Source organism: Oncorhynchus keta, chromosome 24, assembly GCF_023373465.1.
Source record: "Oncorhynchus keta strain PuntledgeMale-10-30-2019 chromosome 24, Oket_V2, whole genome shotgun sequence".
Taxonomy (NCBI): domain Eukaryota; kingdom Metazoa; phylum Chordata; class Actinopteri; order Salmoniformes; family Salmonidae; genus Oncorhynchus; species Oncorhynchus keta.
The window spans coordinates 22,198,190-22,218,969 of record NC_068444.1 but is presented as its reverse complement, the minus strand read 5'-3'; the positions used below and the strand labels follow the sequence as shown (position 1 = coordinate 22,218,969).

The following is a 20,780-nucleotide window of genomic DNA, read 5'->3' as shown; positions in this document are numbered from 1 at the left end:
AGCTACTGAATTGATATAATGCTCCGGATACCTTCCTCCAGTCCTGAGAGGCTGACTACTCTAGCTACTGAATTGATATAATGCTCCGGATACCTTCCTCCAGTCCTGAGAGGCTGACTACTCTAGCTACTGAATTGATATAATGCTCCGGATACCTTCCTCCAGTCCTGAGAGGCTGACTACTCTAGCTACTGAATTGATATAATGCTCCGGATACCTTCCTCCAGTCCTGAGAGGCTGACTACTCTAGCTACTGAATTGATATAATGCTCCGGATACCTTCCTCCAGTCCTGAGAGGCTGACTACTCTAGCTACTGAATTGATATAATGCTCCGGATACCTTCCTCCAGTCCTGAGAGGCTGACTACTCTAGCTACTGAATTGATATAATGCTCCGGATACCTTCCTCCAGTCCTGAGAGGCTGACTACTCTAGCTACTGAATTGATATAATGCTCCGGATACCTTCCTCCAGTCCTGAGAGGCTGACTACTCTAGCTACTGAATTGATATAATGCTCCGGATACATTACATTACATTTAAGTCATTTAGCAGACGCTCTTATCCAGAGCTTCCTCCAGTCCTGAGAGGCTGACTACTCTAGCTACTGAATTGATATAATGCTCCGGATACCTTCCTCCAGTCCTGAGAGGCTGACTACTCTAGCTACTGAATTGATATAATGCTCCGGATACCTTCCTCCAGTCCTGAGAGGCTGACTACTCTAGCTACTGAATTGATATAATGCTCCGGATACCTTCTTCCAGTCCTGAGAGGCTGACTACTCTAGCTACTGAATTGATATAATGCTCCGGATACCTTCCTCCAGTCCTGAGAGGCTGACTACTCTAGCTACTGAATTGATATAATGCTCCGGATACCTTCCTCCAGTCCTGAGAGGCTGACTACTCTAGCTACTGAATTGATATAATGCTCCGGATACCTTCCTCCAGTCCTGAGAGGCTGACTACTCTAGCTACTGAATTGATATAATGCTCCGGATACCTTCCTCCAGTCCTGAGAGGCTGACTACTCTAGCTACTGAATTGATATAATGCTCCGGATACCTTCCTCCAGTCCTGAGAGGCTGACTACTCTAGCTACTGAATTGATATAATGCTCCGGATACCTTCCTCCAGTCCTGAGAGGCTGACTACTCTAGCTACTGAATTGATATAATGCTCCGGATACCTTCTTCCAGTCCTGAGAGGCTGACTACTCTAGCTACTGAATTGATATAATGCTCCGGATACCTTCTTCCAGTCCTGAGAGGCTGACTACTCTAGCTACTGAATTGATATAATGCTCCGGATACCTTCTTCCAGTCCTGAGAGGCTGACTACTCTAGCTACTGAATTGATATAATGCTCCGGATACCTTCCTCCAGTCCTGAGAGGCTGACTACTCTAGCTACTGAATTGATATAATGCTCCGGATACCTTCTTCCAGTCCTGAGAGGCTGACTACTCTAGCTACTGAATTGATATAATGCTCCGGATACCTTCCTCCAGTCCTGAGAGGCTGACTACTCTAGCTACTGAATTGATATAATGCTCCGGATACCTTCCTCCAGTCCTGAGAGGCTGACTACTCTAGCTACTGAATTGATATAATGCTCCGGATACCTTCCTCCAGTCCTGAGAGGCTGACTACTCTAGCTACTGAATTGATATAATGCTCCGGATACCTTCCTCCAGTCCTGAGAGGCTGACTACTCTAGCTACTGAATTGATATAATGCTCCGGATACCTTCTTCCAGTCCTGAGAGGCTGACTACTCTAGCTACTGAATTGATATAATGCTCCGGATACCTTCCTCCAGTCCTGAGAGGCTGACTACTCTAGCTACTGAATTGATATAATGCTCCGGATACCTTCCTCCAGTCCTGAGAGGCTGACTACTCTAGCTACTGAATTGATATAATGCTCCGGATACCTTCTTCCAGTCCTGAGAGGCTGACTACTCTAGCTACTGAATTGATATAATGCTCCGGATACCTTCCTCCAGTCCTGAGAGGCTGACTACTCTAGCTACTGAATTGATATAATGCTCCGGATACCTTCCTCCAGTCCTGGGAGGCTGACTGTTGTATGTTCTGCTGTTTCATCCTCAAATCCAGAGGCTCTAAAACACTATGTGGCCAACGTTGTGAATTTTTTATTACTTGATTTGGATATGACTAAATGCAGATGTTCTATTGAATTCTACTCAATTTGAAACATACTAGCCTGTGTGTGTGTGTGTGTGTGTGTGTGTGTGTGTGTGTGTGTGTGTGTGTGTGTGTGTGTGTGTGTGTGTGTGTGTGTGTGTGTGTGCGTGTGCGTGTGTGTGTGTGTGTGGAGAGAGGTTCAAAGTTGTAAATGAGTTCAAAGCAAATATCTCTCGGCAGAGTATAGTGGCCATCTCCTGCAGTCAAGTTTCCATTAAAGGGATAGCTCACTTTTCTGAAGTCTAGTTTAGGATTGCTACACGCTGCAAAAGTGTGAGCCAGATGATTCTTGAAATTGTTAAATAACGAGTTAATGGATTCAAAAATGTTTCAGAGTACACAACAACACCCTATAGAGAGGCCGAAAATAAGATGAACATCAAAAGTGAACTAACCCTTTAAAGCTGTCTGTCTGTAAGCCACATTTTGGCAGGCAGACTGTTTATAAACCTGTATATAAGTCTTCTCATAGATAATTTGCTGAGGTCATTTTTACACAGCAAATTCTCCAGTGTTAAATCAACACTGACAGTGGTAAATGTAACATCTAGTTAGTGTAAAGCCTTTTTTTGCAAATTTCCTAGTGAATTGTAATGTCGAGTGAATTGTAAAGTTACCACCCATGACTGTATTTGTTAGGGACAGTGACATGGTTGTTGCGTTCATAACTGTTCAGTCCTATGGCCTTCACCAAGTGAGATACTAAGCTAATATGTTAACAATAAAATTTCATTATTCAACACAATAACAAATATTTAATAAGGTATTTTGAGGGCCAAGTTTTTTACCCCAATACAGTGACCTGAAACTCATGTTTTTCAGGCCTGCAAAGTGATGGGTAATTCTTATTGGAATCCAGCCAGAGTGGGGATATCCAACATTTAGAATTTTTATTCCCCTGCAGCCTGCATTCAGAACAACTGCAGGTTTGGGAAACCAAAGACATGAGACTACCTAAGAGATCTAAACTGGAACAACCATTTCAGTAATGGGTGCAATAAGTCCAAGTAACAGATTGGATTAGTTTAGAAAAAAGTATGTTATTTATATTTAAGTAGCATAATATTAATCAATGTACATGAAAAAAAAAATAGATATTGAAACAAACTATTTTTAAAAAATCTACCTGCAGTATAGCCTTCTGGGAAATATGATAATGATGGGCGTGATTTTGGTTTAACACTGGTTATTAACGCCAACACTGGGGTTCTTTTGATCCAATACGTTTTAATTTAACACTTACATCATTAATTTATCACTAGTATGAAAATGTTAATTGAATCCTTTCCAGGCAGTGTTCGCAAATGACCATGTTGTACCTTTAAGAGGCTAAAGCCACAAAAGACCTAATGGAATGGCATGGTATCAGTTATCTGTTGTTGATTTTTAAATCTAACATTTCTAGTGTTGATTCAGGAGAAAACTATGTTTTTTGTTCCCAAATCCTAATTAAATTTTATTGGTTCCAAACACGTGTTTAGCAGATGTTATTGCGAGTGTAACAAAATGATTGTGCTTCTAGCTCCGACAGTGAGGTAATATCTAACAAGTAATATCTAACAATTACACAACATATACCCAATACACACAAATCTAGTTAAGGAATGGAATTAAGAATATAAAAATATATGGACTAGCAATGTCAGAGTGGCATAGAATAAGATACAGCAGAATAGTATAGGATACAGTATATACATATGAGATGGGTAATGCAAGATTTGTAGACATTATTAAAGTGACTTGTGTTCCGTTTATTAAAGTCTATGTATATAGGCAACAGCCTCTATGTAGTAGTGATGGCTATTTAACAGTCTGATGGCCTTGAGATAGAAGCTGTTTTTCAGTCTCTCGGTCCCAACTTTGATGCACCTGTACTGACCTCGCCTTCTGGAGGATAGGGTGAACAGGCAGTGGCTCGTGTGGTTGTTGTCCTTGATCATATTTTTAGCCTTCCTGTGACATCGGGTGCTATAGGTGTCCTGGAGGGCAGGTAGTTTGTCCCCGGTGATGCATTGGGCAGACCGCACTACCCTCTGGAGAGCCCTGCATTTGCGGGCGGTGCAGTTGCTGTACCAAGCGATGATACTGCCCGACAGGATCCTCTCGATTGTGAATCAGTAAACGTTTGTGAGGGTTTTAGGTGCCAAGCCAAATTTCTTCATCCTCCTGAGGTTGAAAAGGCGCTGTTGCGCCTTCTTCACCACACTGTCTGTGTGAGTGAATAATTTCAGTTTGCCAGTGTTGTGTACACCGAGGAACTTGAAGCTTTCCACCTTCTCCACTGCTGTCTGGTCATTGTTGGTAATCAAGCCTACTACTGTTGTCTCATCTGCAAACTTGATGATTGAGTTGGAGGTGTGCTTGGCCACGCAGGCATGGGTGAACAGGGAGTACAGGAGGGAACTGAGCACACACCATTGTGGAGCCCCAGTGTTGAGGATCAGTGAAGTGGAGGTGATGTTTCAAACCTTCACCACCCGGGTCGGCCCGTCCGGATGTCCAGGACCTAGTTGCACAGGGTGGGGTTCAGTCCCAGGGTCTCGAGCTTAATGGTGAGCTTGGAGTGTACTATGGTGTTGAATACTGAGCTATAGTCTATGAACAGCATTCTTACATATGTATTCCTCTTGTCCAGATGGGATAGGGCAGTGTGCAGTGTGATGGCGATTGCATTGTCTGTGGATCTATTGTGGTGGTAAGCAAATGTAGATTTTAATAGTTACAATAGGTACAACATCTCCTATACACTTCCTGTTAAACTCTGTCACTGAATCAGAGTGTATTTGTCAATGTTTTTCTTGGAAGCTACCCGGAACATATCCAAGTCTGTCTGATCAAAACAATCTTGAAGCGTGGGTTCCGATTGGTCAGATCAGCATTGACTAGTCCTTAGCACTGGTACTTCCTGTTTGAGTTTCTGCCTATAGGAAGGGAGGAGCCAAATGAAGTCGTGGTTAGATTTGTCAAAAGGAGAGCGGGGGAGGGTCTTATAGGCATCCCTGAAGTTGGAGTAACAGTGGTCGAGTGTTTTGGCAGCGCAAGTACTGCAGTCGATATATTGGTAGAACTTCTGTATTGTTTTTCTCAAATTTGCTTTGTTAAAATCCCCAGCTACAATAAATGCAGCCTCAGGATATGTCGTTTACAGTTTGCATAAAGTCCAGTGGAGTTCTTTTCACGAGATGTCACAGGCCCTGCAAACAGAAATTACTTGTTAGGATGTCACCGGAACTTCAAAAAAACAGTCACAGTGTTTTCAACTTACATATTTTACAGACTTCAACTATGTTTACTTACATAGTCATTACTATTCAACATGTCCTCACCTGGGATTTGAACTCACAACCTTTTGGTTCACGTCATTCTTCCTGCTACGCCACCATGTCTGTGTCTGTGACTGATTTCACCTGTATTCCTACACTTTGGACATCAAAGTAAACCTCAACTTTGTATAATACACAAAAAAAATTCAGGAGTAACATTAAAGCAGGAAAATATGCCCCACCAACATTAGACAACTATACAGGAAACCCTCAAATTGCTGAAATAAGTTAATTAAATTAATGATGCAAGATTAGCCAGAAAAAAGACACGCTCCTGAACTTTGCCGACTAGTAAGTCTTTTTTTAACCTCCTGCTTTGGGCTGGATGTGTCTGTGTAGTTCGTACATGCATAGTCTATAAGCATAATTACCGTGTTACCTCAATTAGCCACAAAATCCCTAGTTTGAAAGTGACTGTTTTTCTGAAAGGTGTGATGCATCATTTCCCCAAAATGTTCACCCTCGTGAACCAGCCTCCTAGCAATTAGAGTTCAATCAATCAGCTTCAGCCCCTCGCTTCAATGCCATACAGCACTCCTTCCGTGGCCTCCAAACTGCTCTTAAACGCGAGTAAAACCAAATGCATGCTTTTCAACCGATCGCTGCCCGACTAGCATCACCACCCTGGATGGTTCCGACCTTGAATATGTGGACATCTATAAGTACCTAGATGTCTGGCTAGACTGCAAACTCTCCTTCCAGACTCACATCAAACATCTCCAATCAAAAATCAAATCAAGAGTCTGCTTTCTATTCCGCAACAAAGCCTCCTTCACTCACGCTGCCAAGCTTACCCTAGTAAAACTGACTATCCTACCGATCCTCGACTTCGGCGATGTCATCTACAAAATGGCTTCCAACACTCTACTCAGCAAACTGGATGCAGTCTATCACAGTGCCATCCGTTTTGTCACTAAAGCACCTTATACCACCCACCACTGCGACTTGTATGCTCTAGTCGGCTGGCCTTCACTACATATTCGTCGCCAGACCCACTGGCTCCAGGTCATCTACAAGTCCATGCTAGGTAAAGCTCCGCCTTATCTCAGTTCACTGGTCACGATGGCAACACCCATCCGTAGCACGCGCTCCAGCAGGTGTATCTCACTGATCATCCCTAAAGCCAACACCTCATTTGGCCGCCTTTCGTTCCAGTACTCTGCTGCCTGTGACTGGAACGAATTGCAAAAATCGCTGAAGTTGGAGACTTTTATCTCCCTCACCAACTTCAAACATCAGCTATCCGAGCAGCTAACCGATCGCTGCAGCTGTACATAGTCTATAGGTAAATAGCTCACCCATTTTCACCTACCTCATTCCCATACTGTTTTTATACTGTTTTTATTTATTTACTTTTCTGCTCTTTTGCACACCAATATCTCTACCTGTACATGACCATCTGATCATTTATCACTCCAGTGTTAATCTGCAAAATTGTATTATTCGCCTACCTCCTCATGCCTTTTGCACACATTGTATATAGACTGCCCATTTTTTCTACTGTGTTATTGACTTGCTAATTGTTTACTCCATGTGTAACTCTGTGTTGTCTGTTCACACTGCTATGCTTTATCTTGGCCAGGTCGCAGTTGCAAATGAGAACTTGTTCTCAACTAGCCTACCTGGTTAAATAAAGGTGAAATAAAAAAAAAAAAATTGAGTGACAGCTACCAAGATATACACACAGCAGAGTGAGAGAGAGAGCAATGACATGGTGCACATATCTGGATATATGTGACGTAGTACGCAATTGTCGGGGATCACTTTTGGCTCGAGTGCTGCTTTCAGAACTACTGGCCAAAGAGTATACAAAAGTACCGGACAATCTCCTTAACTGATAGCAGCGCAGACGGCACTCTTTTGCTAAGTGCAGAGATGTATTATAGGTAATGACTCTGTAGTGGACTTCTGAGAATGCTACAGACTTTTTGGAGCAGCAGACATATAAGTGTACCCCTAACTCCAGAGGTTGTGATATCAAATCCCGCTATGGTCATATTGAAAAGTCAGTACTATGTCGTCATTGATTAAAGCTTTTTACACTATTTTAGCTGAACAGTTCAAAATCGCCATACCATTTACCATTTATCTATTAAAAAAACATACCATTTAATTATTTCCCTTGCAAAACAAAAACTTGAAATTTACAATTTCACAATCTGAAATCATGTGAAAACAAAAGAGACACATGTGAGGTCAGATGTTCACATGTATTACATTTAGAGATCACATGTTAACATGTTTTCACTTCACATGTGGAATTGCAAGTTCACATGTGAAAATCAAAACGTGAAAATCACATTTGCAGTTCCACATGTAAGAAACTAACTCTCACATGTGGAATTGCATTCTTACATATGGTAAATATTCAAATATGAAAATCGATTTCGCAGTTTTACATGTGAGAAACTTTCAAATGTTGTCATATGTGTAGTTTCATGGTATCTCATGTTGAAATTTTGCATCCCCATGTTGTCACATTTATTTCACGATGTCAAATGTTTTCACATGTGTAGTTTCATGTTATCACATGTTTGTTTTTTTATACATGTTGTCACTTTATCACATTAACTTCACATGTGAAACACTTGTGATCACATATGAAATTCATTTGGTTTTCATGTCCCTGACATCACTTGCTCAAATTCTAACCAACTGTTGAGTTCTGAATAAAATAATATATACAACCATTTTGGGAAATTGATCCGCGGGCCTACAAAAGGGAGGGTCGTCTGTTTATATCTTCCAAACCACAGAGTTACATTAAAGTGAAGTAATCGGCCATTCCATTTGAGTGGCTCTGTCCTCCATTTCTTATTCTGCTGTCACGATGGGCCTCGTAGGAGGTTACATTAGCTGGTGGTTACGTTAGCTGGTGTTTGGACATCTGTAGGAGCTCGGCTTAATGAGGAGGCCTGTCAATGTGGCTTTTGTAAATCGAGAGATTGTCCAAACACTCTGACACACTAATTATAACGATCGTCTGTGGTGGAAGAAGGTGAGGACCAAAGCGCAGCGTGGTAAGTGTTCATATTTTTTATAAAATAACTGAACACTGAACAAAACAATAAACGACAAACGAACAGTCCCGTAAGGTGAATGGAAAAAACACTAAACAGGAAATAATCACTCACAAAACACAGGTGGGAAAAGGCTACCTAAGTATGATTCTCAATCAGAGACAACGAACGACACCTGCCTCTGATTGAGAACCATACCAGGCCAAACACAAAAACACAACATAGAAAAAGGAACATAGACTACCCACCCCAACTCACGCCCTGACCAAACTAAAACAAAGACATAATAAAGGAACTAAGGTGACAGTACCCCCCCGCCAAAGGTGCGGACTCCGGCCGCAAAACCTGAACCTATAGGGGAGGGTCTGGGTGGGCGTCTGTCCGCAGTGGCGGCTCTGGCGCGGGACGTGGACCCCACTCCACCATAGTCTCGGCCCACTTAAGTGGCGCCTTGGGAGCGGCGACCCTCGCCGCCGACCTCGGACTGGGGACCCTTGCCGCGGGTCCCGAATGGACGGGAGATTCCGGCAGCACCGGACAGGCGGGAGACTCAGGCAGCTCCGGAGTGAAGGGTGATTCCGGCAGCACAGGAGTGAAAGGCGGCTCTGGCAGCTCCTGACTGACGGGCGGCTCTGGCAGCTCCTGACTGACGGGCGGCTCTGGCAGATCCTGACTGACGGGCAGCTCTGGCAGCTCCTTACTGACGGGCGGCTCTGGTAGCTCAGGACAGACGGGCGGCTCTGGCAGCTCACGACAGACGGGCAGCTCTGGCAGCTCAGGACAGACGGGCGGCTCCGGCAGCTCAGGACAGACGGGAGACTCTGGCAGCGCTGGACAGGAGGGAGACTCTGGCAGCACTGGACAGGAGGAAGACTCTGGCAGCACTGGACAGGCGGGAGCAACTGGAGGAAGGAGACGGAGAGATGCGTGGGTCTGCCACCGGAGGCCTGGTGCGTGGAGGTGGCTCCGAATGGACGGGACCGTGGAGGCGCACTGGAGGTCTGCAAACCTTTCCTGGCTGGATACTCCCCGTAGCCCGGCCAGTGCGGCGGGGTGGAACAGACCGCACTGGGCTGTGCTGGCGAACCGGGGACACCGTGCGTAGGGCTGGTGCCATATACCCCGGGCCGAGGAGACACACTGGAGACCAAATGCGCTGAGCCGGCTTCATAGCACCTGGCTCGATGCCCACTCTAGCCCAGCCGATACGAGGCACTGCGATGTAGTGCACCGGGCTATGCCTGCGCACTGGGGACACCATGCGCCTCAAGGCATAACACGGTGCCTGCCCGGTCCACCTCTCTCCACGGTAAGCACGGGGAGTTGGCTCAGGTCTTCTACCTGACTTAGCCACACTCCCCGTCCCCCCCGTCCCCAATACATTTTTGGGGCTGCATCTCGTCCCTGTTGCGCTGCCGTGCCAACTCCTCAAAATGCCTCCGCAGATTATCTTTCAACCCCAACAGAGGAGGAGAGATCTAGGGGTTTGAAGATGTGGGGGTTTTATGACCCATCACGACCATGGTAAATCTTAGGCCACAGACAACATTCCTGTGTCCTCACACTATAGAGAACCAACCTCAGAACATTAAACATGCAATAAAGGGACTTTGGAACAATGGTTTCCGTCAGCCACAATGGTGGTCATGACGATAGATGGAATATGAAAACCTATGTCATTTTTGTTTTGTTATTAAAGGTTAATAGATGACATTATTACGAAAACATTGTAACTGTTTTGGTAAAGATGAAACGTGAGAATTGCCCTAAAGGTGGTTACGCCCACTTCTGACCCGAGGGTATAAGACATGTGAGTGAATAATTAACATATCAGACTAAGTGACCCAAGCTGCAGCCAAGGTCTAAAAAGTCAACGAACCCAAAATGCAACACAAGGTTGAAAACAAAGAAATCTTTTTTCTATCCAAGCTACGGATGAGTAGCTGTGTCTAAGCGGGTGAATTCAAGCCAGACCACCATCGAATCGTAGTATCTACACTGCTTCATTCCTTTGCTGTGAGCTCTGAGCTACAGAGCTGTCTGTCCTCAGAATACCCCTTCCAGAGCAAGGGCGAGGATACAGACCACTAAGCCAAAAGGACACTGACATCGTGAGGACAACCAGAGAGTTTAGCGCCAGAGAAGTGCGTCATTGAGAAGCCTAAATGACCCACGCAGAGTTTCCCATCTGAGACGTAATTACATCATTATATTCTGACCCATAAGAGCGGCAGTTTGGGGCAAGGCTAGGGTTAAGCATAGCTGACAAATGCACCCAAATGTATATTTCTCTCGTGTCCTTTTCTTTTTCTCTCTCTTTTGAATCCCCATATTGGGTAACACGCTCCATAGTGTGTTGGCCCGTTATACTAAGTTCTAATCAATAGCCTAGAATGTGTTTTTGTGTATGCATATCTTTTATCATCATTTTAGCTTTCTAGTAAATAAATACTCAACTAAGATTGGTGTGGTACGAACTCATTGGTGAGACCCGGGTCCGTGCAGATTCACGGATTATACGACGTTCAGAATGAGACTGTAGAGGAAACTGATTAATTAGCGACTGTTGTAAAATCGATATTCTGATATTCTTTAAGTTAATTTGGGAAATAGAAACTCAATAAAACTAATTTTCCCATGGTGCCCCAGGTTAATGAGTTAATAATTGTTTGATTCAGTTAATCACACAATTAGAAACCTTTAATCATTCGATGAGCAACAGTCGTCACATTAACTAATGCAACGTCTTGACACTTCTGTTCGACTAGATGATTAGAAGTCCCATATTGCATTAGATTTTACACTGTTCATACTAATGTCAGTTTGACTACAGATGAGAATTTATGGACAAAGACCTTAAAATAAATCAGATTTTTATATAATTAGCTTTTTTAATATAAAACTTTGGAGTTATTGGAGATGTATCATAAACCGTTTAATAGTGTATTTATGTAGTTATTGAAAGTGTAATATTATCTGCGAAACATTTTCTTCTGTTACTTTGAAAATAATCTCTGTGTCACACCCTTATCTGTTTCACCTGTCTTTGTGATTGTCTCCACACCCCTCCAGGTGTCGCCCATCTTCCCCATTCCCCGTTTCTGTATCAGCTCTTGCTTTTCCCCCCCATCTCTCTTTTCTTGCCTGATCTCGATTCCCTCATCGCTTTGACCATCCAAATCGATGTCCGACTACAGGAACGATGGAGGGATATGAAATTCGACTTCATTCGCACGTCCAAGGATTCCACCTTGCCTCCGAGTTTACTTGAATTTCAGAGATCAGTGACCTATTTTGAAGCAACACACTCTTTTAACTCTGCACTCCATCATATACTGTATACTGTAACAGTAATGGTAAAACAATTCTGTCATGTAACTCATTTTTCAATATACGCTTTGATGACGGGACTATTGGAGAACCAAACCCAGGACATAATACATAAACTATTTTGTTTGGTGCCTAGTATAGTCATGTGTGCTATAGTTCTGCTGTCTAACCCATGACCTTTAACTCCAGATCACATTTCTGCTGTCCTGCACGCATCGCAAACAGATTATTACATGTGCAGTTTCTATGAGTGAAAACCTTCCCTAAGATTGTTTCTTTGTTGCAATAGTTATCGTAATCTTCATTAGCTATACAGTAAATATAGTTAAAATAATATACACTACCGTTCAAAAGTTTGAGGTCACTTAGAAATGCCTATGTTTGGAAAAAAAGCACATTTTTTGTCCCAAAAAACCCATCAAATTGATCAGAAATACAGTGTAGACATCGTTAATGTTGTAAATGACTATTGTAACTGGAAACTGCAGATTTTTTCATGGAATATCTACATAGGTGTACACAGGCCCATTATAAGCAACCATCACTCCTGTGTTCCAATGGCACAGCTAATCCAAGTTTATAATTTTAAAAAGCTAATTGATCATTAGAAAACCCTTTGCAATTATGTTAGCCCAGCTGAAAACTGTTGTCCTGATTAAAGAAGCAATAAAACTGGCCTTCATTAGACTAGTTGAGTAACTGGAACATCAGCATTTGTGGGTTAGATTACAGGCTCAAAATGGCCAGAAACAAATACATTTCTTCTGAAACTCATCAGTCTATTCTTGTTCTGAGAAATGAAGACTATTCCATGTAAGAAATTGCCAAGAAACTGAAGATGTCGTACAACGCTGTGTACTACTCCCTTCACAGAACAGTGCAAACGGGCTCTAACCAGAATAGAAAGAGGAGTGGGAGGCCCCGCTGCACAACTGAGCAAGAGGACAAGTACATTAGTGTCTAGTTAGAGAAACAGACACCTCACAAGTCCTCAACTGGCAGCTTCATTAAATAGTACTCGCAAAACACCAGTCTCAATGTCAACAGTGAAGAGACGACTCCGGGATGCTGGCCTTCTAGGCAGAGTTGCAAGGAAAATTTGTTTTGTGGGGGGTATGTATCATTTGATTTTCACAACATGCCTACCACTTTGAAGATGCTAAATATTTTTTCATGTGAAACAAACAAGAAATAAGACAAGAAAACAGAAAACTTGAGTGTGCATAACTATTTATCGCCCCAAAGTCAATACTTTGTATAGAGCCACTTTTTGCAGCAATTACAGCTGAAAGTCTCTTGGGGTATGTCTCTATAAGCTTGGCACGTCTAGCCACTGGGAGTTTTTCCCATTCTTCAAGGAAAAACTGCTCCAGCTCCTTCAAGTTGGATGGGTTCCGCTGGTGTACATCAATCTTTAAGTCATCCCACAGATTCTCAAATGGATTAAGGTCTGGGCTTTGACTAGGCCATTCCAAGACATTTAAATGTTTCCCCTTAAACCACCCGAGTGTTGCTTTAGCAGTATGCTTAGGGTCCTTGTCCAGCTGGAAGGTGAACCTCCATCCCAGTCTCAAATCTCTGGAAGACTGAAGCAGGTTTCCCTCAAGAATTTAGCGCCATCCAACATGCCTTTAATTTTGACCAGTTTCCCAGTCCCTGCCGATGAAAAACATCACCACAGCATGATGCTGCCACCACCATGCTTCACTGTGGGGATGGTATTCTCAGGGTGATGGGAGGTGTTGGGTTTGCGACGGACATAGCATTTTCCGTGATGGCCAAAAAGCAAAATTTGGTCTCATCAGACCAGAGTACCTTCTTCCATATGTTTGGGGAGTCTCCTACATACCTTTTGGCAAACACAAAACGTGTTTGCTCATTTTTTTCTTTAAGCAATGGCTTTTTTCTGGCCACTGTTCCTTAAAGCCCAGCTCTGGGGGCGTGTACGATTTAAAGTGGTCCTATGGACAGATACTCCAATCTCTGCTGTGGAGCTTTGCAGCTCCTTCAGGGTTATCTTTGGTCTCTTTGTTCCCTCCTTGCCTGGTCTGTGAGCTTTGGTGGGCGGCCCTCTCTTGGCAGGTTTGTTGCGGTGCCATATTCTTTCCATTTTGTAATAATGGATTTAATGGTGCTCCGTGGGATGTTCGAAGTTTCTGATTTTTTTATAACCCGACCCCGACTCCACAACTTTGTCCCTGACCTGTAAGGAGAGCTCCTTGGTCTTCATGGTGCTGCTTGCTTGGTGGTGCCTCTTGCTTAGTGGTGTTGCAGACTCTGGGGCCTTTCAGAACAGGTGTATTTCTACTGAGATCATGTGACAGATCATGTGACACTTAGATTGTACACAGGTGTACTTTATTTAACTAATTATGTGACTTCTGGAGGTAATTGGTTGCACTAGATCTTATTTAGGGGCTTCATAGCAAAGGGGGTGAATACATATGCATGCACCACTTTTCTGTTTTTTATTTTTTAGAATTTTATGAAACAAGTATTTTTTTTCATTTCACTTCACCTATTTGTACTATTTTGTGTATGTCCATTACATGAAATCCAGATAACAATCCATTTAAATTACAGGTTGTAATGCAACAAAACAGTAAAACGCCAAGGAGGATGAATACCTTTGCAAGGCACTGGATTTAGGGCTTGTTTTTGGTGTGTGTGTGTGTCTGTGTGTCTGTGTGTCTGTGTGTGTGTGTGCGCTTGCGCGCGTGTACGTGTGCGTGTGCTTATGTGTGTGTATGTGAGCGTGTGTGTTTACTGAAGAGGACAACTGATATATGTGTGGCTGTGTGGAAGACCTTGAACAATGTGTTGTTACCAGGACAACTTCAGACAGGGAATTCTTTCAAGAACACACTTCCTTGACTGTTAACAAAATGTCTTATTTGACTTACTAAAAGTAAACACATACTAATGTATTGAATTAAAGTTTGGTTCCTTTTCGATGGTCTGTAAAATAGTTTAAAAGTACAATTTTATATAATATTGTCTTTCTGACTGTTCCCATACTTCTCAGCGTCCTGAAGCATCTGACTATGAGCACTATAGCTAGCCACACCTTTGATGGCCTGAGAAGAGTCCAGCATATGTGAGTGTCAAATATCAATCTGGGGTTGATCCATATCAATTCAATTGCTTTTTGACCACACCCCTTTTGGTTATGAATTGTTCAAAATAACCCGTTTTTGCTTGGTGCGTCTTTTAGAGAAATCGGTCAAAGTGTTGCCTTGGAAACTATAGAGACCCTTGCATTCAACAATCTTCTCGACCTCAATGAAATGTGAGTGTGTTTCCCCCCAGGGGTAGAACATGGATCCTCATAGCAGAGTTTAGTCTGCTTTCTTGTATGGGCTGATCTGTCTTCAAGACGGTGTTCTAGATTTGCAAGTGATGTATGTGACGTTTAGTAATATGTCATTGTAAGTGAGGTATAACTAATATGTCAGCTTGGGTGACATACAGTATAACTAAAATGATTAAATGTCACTATTTTGACTTATCTTACTGAGACCATGTTTTGAATATATTGTAAAGGGACTGGCTGAAATCAAGTGTGTTCTGTATGTCAGATGTGTGCTGTATGTGACCTCATATACATTTTTGTTTCGCAGCTTCATTAAGAACATACGGAGCCTAGTGCACATCGCTCGAAGGACGTTCAACAACCTTCCTAAGCTGCGTTATCTGTGAGAGGCCTTCTGAACTTTAAGAGATACCAGAGACCATACCGTACTGTACTATGTCTGTGTCTCAAATGGCACCCTATTCCTATTATAGTCCACTACTTTGTATTCCCTTTATAGTGAACTACTTTTGACCAGGACCAGGGCTCTGGTCAGAAGTAACGCACTATAAAGGCAATAGGCTGCCATTTGGGATGTATCCTATCTCTCTCTGCATAGAGGGCTTGTTCCACTCTAGATAATGCTACCTGTCTGGTTTATTCATTCACATACTTTCTTATACTCTGCTACAATGTACATGTTGACACTTTGACCTCACAATAGCTCATTTCAGTTCAGTAAATCTTTATTGTTCCCAGTGTATACACTGTATGTATAAAACATTATGAACACCTGCTCTTTCCAGGACATAGACTGACCAGGTGAAACCAGGTGAAAGCTATGATCCCTTATTGATGTCACCTGCTAAGTCCACTTCAATCAGTGTAGATGAAGGGGAGAAGACAGGTTAAAGAACGATTTTTATGCCTTGAGACAATTGAGACATGGATTGTGTACAGTATGTGTGCCATTCAGAGGTTGAATGGACAAGACAAAATATTTAAGTTCCTTTGAGTGTGTCAAGAACTGCTGCTGGGTTTTTCATGCTCAACAGTTTCCCGTGTATATCAAGAATGGTCCACCACCCAAAGGACATCCAGCCAACTTGACACAACTGTGGGAGCATTGGAGACAACATGGACCAGCATCCATGTGGAACACTTTCGACACCTTGTAGTCAATGCCCCAGCAACTCAATATTAGAAAGATTTTCCTAATGTTTTGTACACTCAGTGTATATTGTACATACAACACATAGAAACCATATGATACAACATACCTCGGTAAGGTAGAGCAAATAGGTTATTGTTGTGTTATGAAGTAATATAATACAGTCTTTTTATGCATTAACAGGAGTATATCCAACACTGGGATAACAGTGTTTCCTGACATGACTTCTATCCATTCTCTGGAACCTTGGAACCAAAATTTTGTCTTGTAAGTATATGAATAAAAAAAGGGGTGCTCTAACAACATGAGAAGAGGTGCTGCCTTAAATCCTAGTAGAGTCCATAAGAGGTAGAGATGCCAAAACTCTCCATTAAAACTATTTTTTTATTCGAAATTCATTAAAAACACTGACTTTCATCAGACAGAGTCTTGTAAGTATGGGTCAGTGACGTTGAAGGACACCATGTCGACACTGTTGAAAAGTAAATATAGGCCTAAAACAGTATTATATCAACTTAATGGGAGACCAGATGCTGCTGGAAGGGAAGTGGTGTTGGAGGGCCAGTATGAGGCACTTTTTCCTCTGGTCTAAAAAATATCCCAATGCCCCAGGGCAGTGATTGACACTGTCCTGTGTAGGTTGCAGTCTTTCGGATGGGACGTTAAACGGGAGTCCTGACTCTCTGAGGTCATTAAAGATCCCATGGCACTTATCGTAGGATTAGGGGTGTTAACCCCCGTGTCCTGGCTAAATTCCCAATCTGGCCCTCAAACCATCACGGTCACCTAATAATTTCCAGTTTACAATTTTACTCATTCATTCCCCTCCTCTCCCCTGTAACTATTCTCCATATTGTTGCTGTAAATGAGAACGTGTTCTCAGTCAACTTACCTGGTAAAATAACGGATAAATCAAAAATAATCAAAAATGTGTTTTACAGGGATATCTGTGACAACCTCTATCTTCTGTCAATACCAGTAAATGCTTTCGTTGGCATGACAACTGAATATACTGCAATGTAAGTACTGTGTTATTATAATGGCTAGACCTACTTTTTCCAATCCAAAGGAGAATATAGTCCTAAAAGCCTGAAGTGTGAAAATGATATTGCTATACTGAATGACATTTAAAGTCACTAACTGTCATTATTGCCTACTCAGGATCTGGGATCTAGGCCTTAATGCCAATGGTGTTAACATTGTTTTCTCTCTATTCCAGGAACCTGTTCAACAATGGCATTAGAGAAATACAAGACTATGCCTTTAATGGGACCAAGATAAATAAATTGTAGTATTTCCTATACTTTTAACATTTCAACTTATTTTTTTACAATGATAGCAAATGGCTAAATAAACCTGTATCAATAAACAATGCTATTTACTTTGTTTTATGTGTTCTCAGGGTTTTGAAGAATAACCGAAACCTCCAAGTGATCCATAGGGAAGCTTTTAAAGGAGCAGTGGGCCCTAGGATACTGTAAGCGACACACTTAAGACTATCAATATTTGGTCTTTATTCTATGTTTCCTTTATTTAGTCAGGTTATCACAAGACTATGTGAAGTCATGGTAACCTTCCCACAGCTGCAGGGATCAACTACCCATACTAGAAAGGCATGCAGTACACACACTGTAAGTCACTTTAGAAGTTGAAAATCTATCTAATGCATGCACTTCTGCTTCTAGCTCCATTGGAATTTGTACAGTACCAGTCAAAAGTTTGGACACACCTACTCATTCAAGGGTTTTTCTTTATTTTTACTATTTTCTACATTGTAGAATAAAAACATCAAAACTATGAAATAGCACATATGGAATCATGCAGTAACCAAAAAAAGTGTTATTATATTTGAGATTCTTCAAAGTAGCCACCCTTTGCCTTCATCCTAGCTGGAGGGGTGCTCTCATCTTATCTACCAACATAGACAGGGCTCTAACTCCTCTAGCTCCACAATGAAATAGGGTTCAGGCCAGGCAGCAGGCTGTTAGCCAGCCTGCCAGCATAGTGGAGTCTGCCACTAGCACAGTCAGTGTAGTCAGCTCAGCTATCCCCATTGAGACCGTCTGTGCCTCGACCTAGGTTGGGCAAAACTAAACATGGCGGTGTTCGCCTTAGCAATCTCACTAGGATAAAGACCTCCTCCATTCCTGTCATTATTGAAAGAGATCATGATACCCCACATCTCAAAATAGGGCTAATTCATGTTAGATCCCTTACTTCAAAGGCAATTATAGTCAATGAACTAATCACTGATCATCATCTTGATGTGATTGGCCTGACTGAAAAATGGCTTAAGCCTGATGAATTTACTGTGTTAAATGAGGCCTCACCTCCTGGCTACACTAGTGACCATATGCCCTGTGCATCCCGCAAAGGCGGAGGTGGTGCTAACATTTAGGATAGCAAATTTCAATTTGCAAAAAAAAAGGACTTTTCGTCTTTTGAGCTTCTAGTCATGAAATCTATGCAGCCTACTCAATCACTTTTTATAGCTACTGTTTACAGGCCTCCTGGGCCATATACAGCGTTCCTCATTGAGTTCCCTGAATTCCTATCAGACCTTGTAGGCATAGCAGATAATATTCTAATCTTTGGTGACTTTAATATTCACATGGAAAAGTCCACAGACCCACTCCAAAAGGCTTTCGAAGCCATCATTGACTCGGTGGGTTTTGTCCAACATGTCTCTGGACCTACTCACTGTCACAGTCATACTCTGGACCTAGTTTTGGACCACCATTTTATTACGTTTGCAATTGCAACAAATAATCTGCTCAGACCCCAACCAAGGAACATCAAAAGTCATACTATAAATTCACAGATTCCTTGAACACAAAGATTCCTTGATGTCCTTCCAGACTCCCTCTGCCTACCCAAGGACATCAAAGGACAAAAATCAGTTAACCACCTAACTGAGGAACTCAATTTAACCTTGCGCAATAGCCTAGATGCAGTTGCACCCCTACAAACTAAAAGAATTTCTCATAAGAAACTAGCTCCCTGGTATACAGAAAATACCCGAGCTCTGAAGCAAACTTCCAGAGAATTGGAACGGAAATGGCGCTACACCAAACTGGAAGTCTTCCAACTAGCTTGGAAAGACAGTACCGTGCAGTATCGAAGAGCCCTTACTGCTGCTCGATCATCACATTTTTCCGACTTAATTGAGGAAAATAAGAACAATCCGAAATTCCTTTTTGATACTGTCGCAAAGCTAACTAAAAAGCAGCATTCCCCAAGAGAGGATGGCTTTCACTTCAGCAGTAATAAATTCATGAACTTCTTTGAGGAAAAGATCATGATTATTAGAAAGCAAATTACAGACTCCTCTTTAAATCTGCTTATTCCTTCAAAGCTCAGTTGTCCTGAGTCTGCACATCTCTACCAGGACCAAGGATCAAGAGAGACACTCAAGTGTTTTAGTACTATATCTCTTGACACAATGATGAAAATAATCATGGCCTCTAAACCTTCAAGCTGCATACTGGACCCTATTCCAACTAAACTACTGAAAGAGCTGCTTCCTGTGCTTGGCCCAACCAAGTGTTGAACATAATAAACTGCTGTAACGTTCTTCGTCAGGCGAAAGAGAGGAGGACCAAAATGCAGTGTGATGATTATCCATTTTTATTGAATACTATACAACGAACAAAAACAATAAACCGACAAAATGAACGAAGACGAAACAGTCCCGTAACGTGAACACACACACAGGAAACAGGAACAATCACCCACACCCCACAATACAAAACAGGCTACCTAAATATGGTTCCCAATCAGAGACAACGACTAACACCTGCCTCTGATTGAGAACCATATCAGGCCAAACACATCGAAACAGACAAACAACATAGAATGCCCACTCATATCACACCCTGACCAAACAAAACATAGAAACAAACAACGCAAACTATGGTCAGTGTGACAACGTCTCTCTATCCACTGGATGTGTACCAAACTCACTAAAAGTGGCAGTAATAAAGCCTCTCTTGAAAAAGCCAAACCTTGACCCAGAAAATATAAAAACTATCAGCCTATATCGAATCTTCCATTCCTCTCAAAAATGTTAGAAAATGCTTGGTCTACACTTACAGGTTCTGGCCTGGTTTAGATCTTATCTGTCGGAAAGATATCAGTTTGTCTCTGTGAATGGTTTGTCCTCTGACAAATCAACTGTAAATTTCGGTGTTCCTCAAGGTTCCGTTTTAGGACCACTATTGTTTTCACTATATATTTTACATTCGAAACATAACATAAACTTTCACTGCTATGCGGATGACACACAGCTGTACATTTCAATGAAACATGGTGAAGCCCCAAAATTGCCCTCGCTAGAAGCCTGTGTTTCAGACTTAAGGAAGTGGATGGCTTCGAACGTTCTACTTTTAAACTCGGACAAAACAGATGCTTGTTCTAGGTCCCAAGAAACAAAGAG

The 20,780-nt window shown here is 42.3% G+C and overlaps 1 protein-coding gene across 3 annotated transcripts in view; it reads left to right on the top strand.

Moving 5' to 3' along the window:
• Positions 1-20,780, top strand: part of lhcgr (luteinizing hormone/choriogonadotropin receptor) — a 36,729-nt gene that overhangs the window by 6,290 nt on the left and 9,659 nt on the right. For 2 of the 3 annotated variants that reach the window (XM_035801087.2, XM_035801088.2), the window contains exons 2-8: positions 14,908-14,979; positions 15,097-15,171; positions 15,503-15,577; positions 16,529-16,612; positions 17,287-17,364; positions 17,565-17,633; positions 17,748-17,822. In XM_035801087.2, coding sequence (XP_035656980.1) covers positions 14,908-14,979; positions 15,097-15,171; positions 15,503-15,577; positions 16,529-16,612; positions 17,287-17,364; positions 17,565-17,633; positions 17,748-17,822 — 528 coding nt within the window. Of the gene's footprint in view, positions 1-14,907; positions 14,980-15,096; positions 15,172-15,502; positions 15,578-16,528; positions 16,613-17,286; positions 17,365-17,564; positions 17,634-17,747; positions 17,823-17,928; positions 17,977-20,780 lie in introns of all 3 variants that reach the window. The other variant, XM_035801086.2, reaches the window with a different exon arrangement.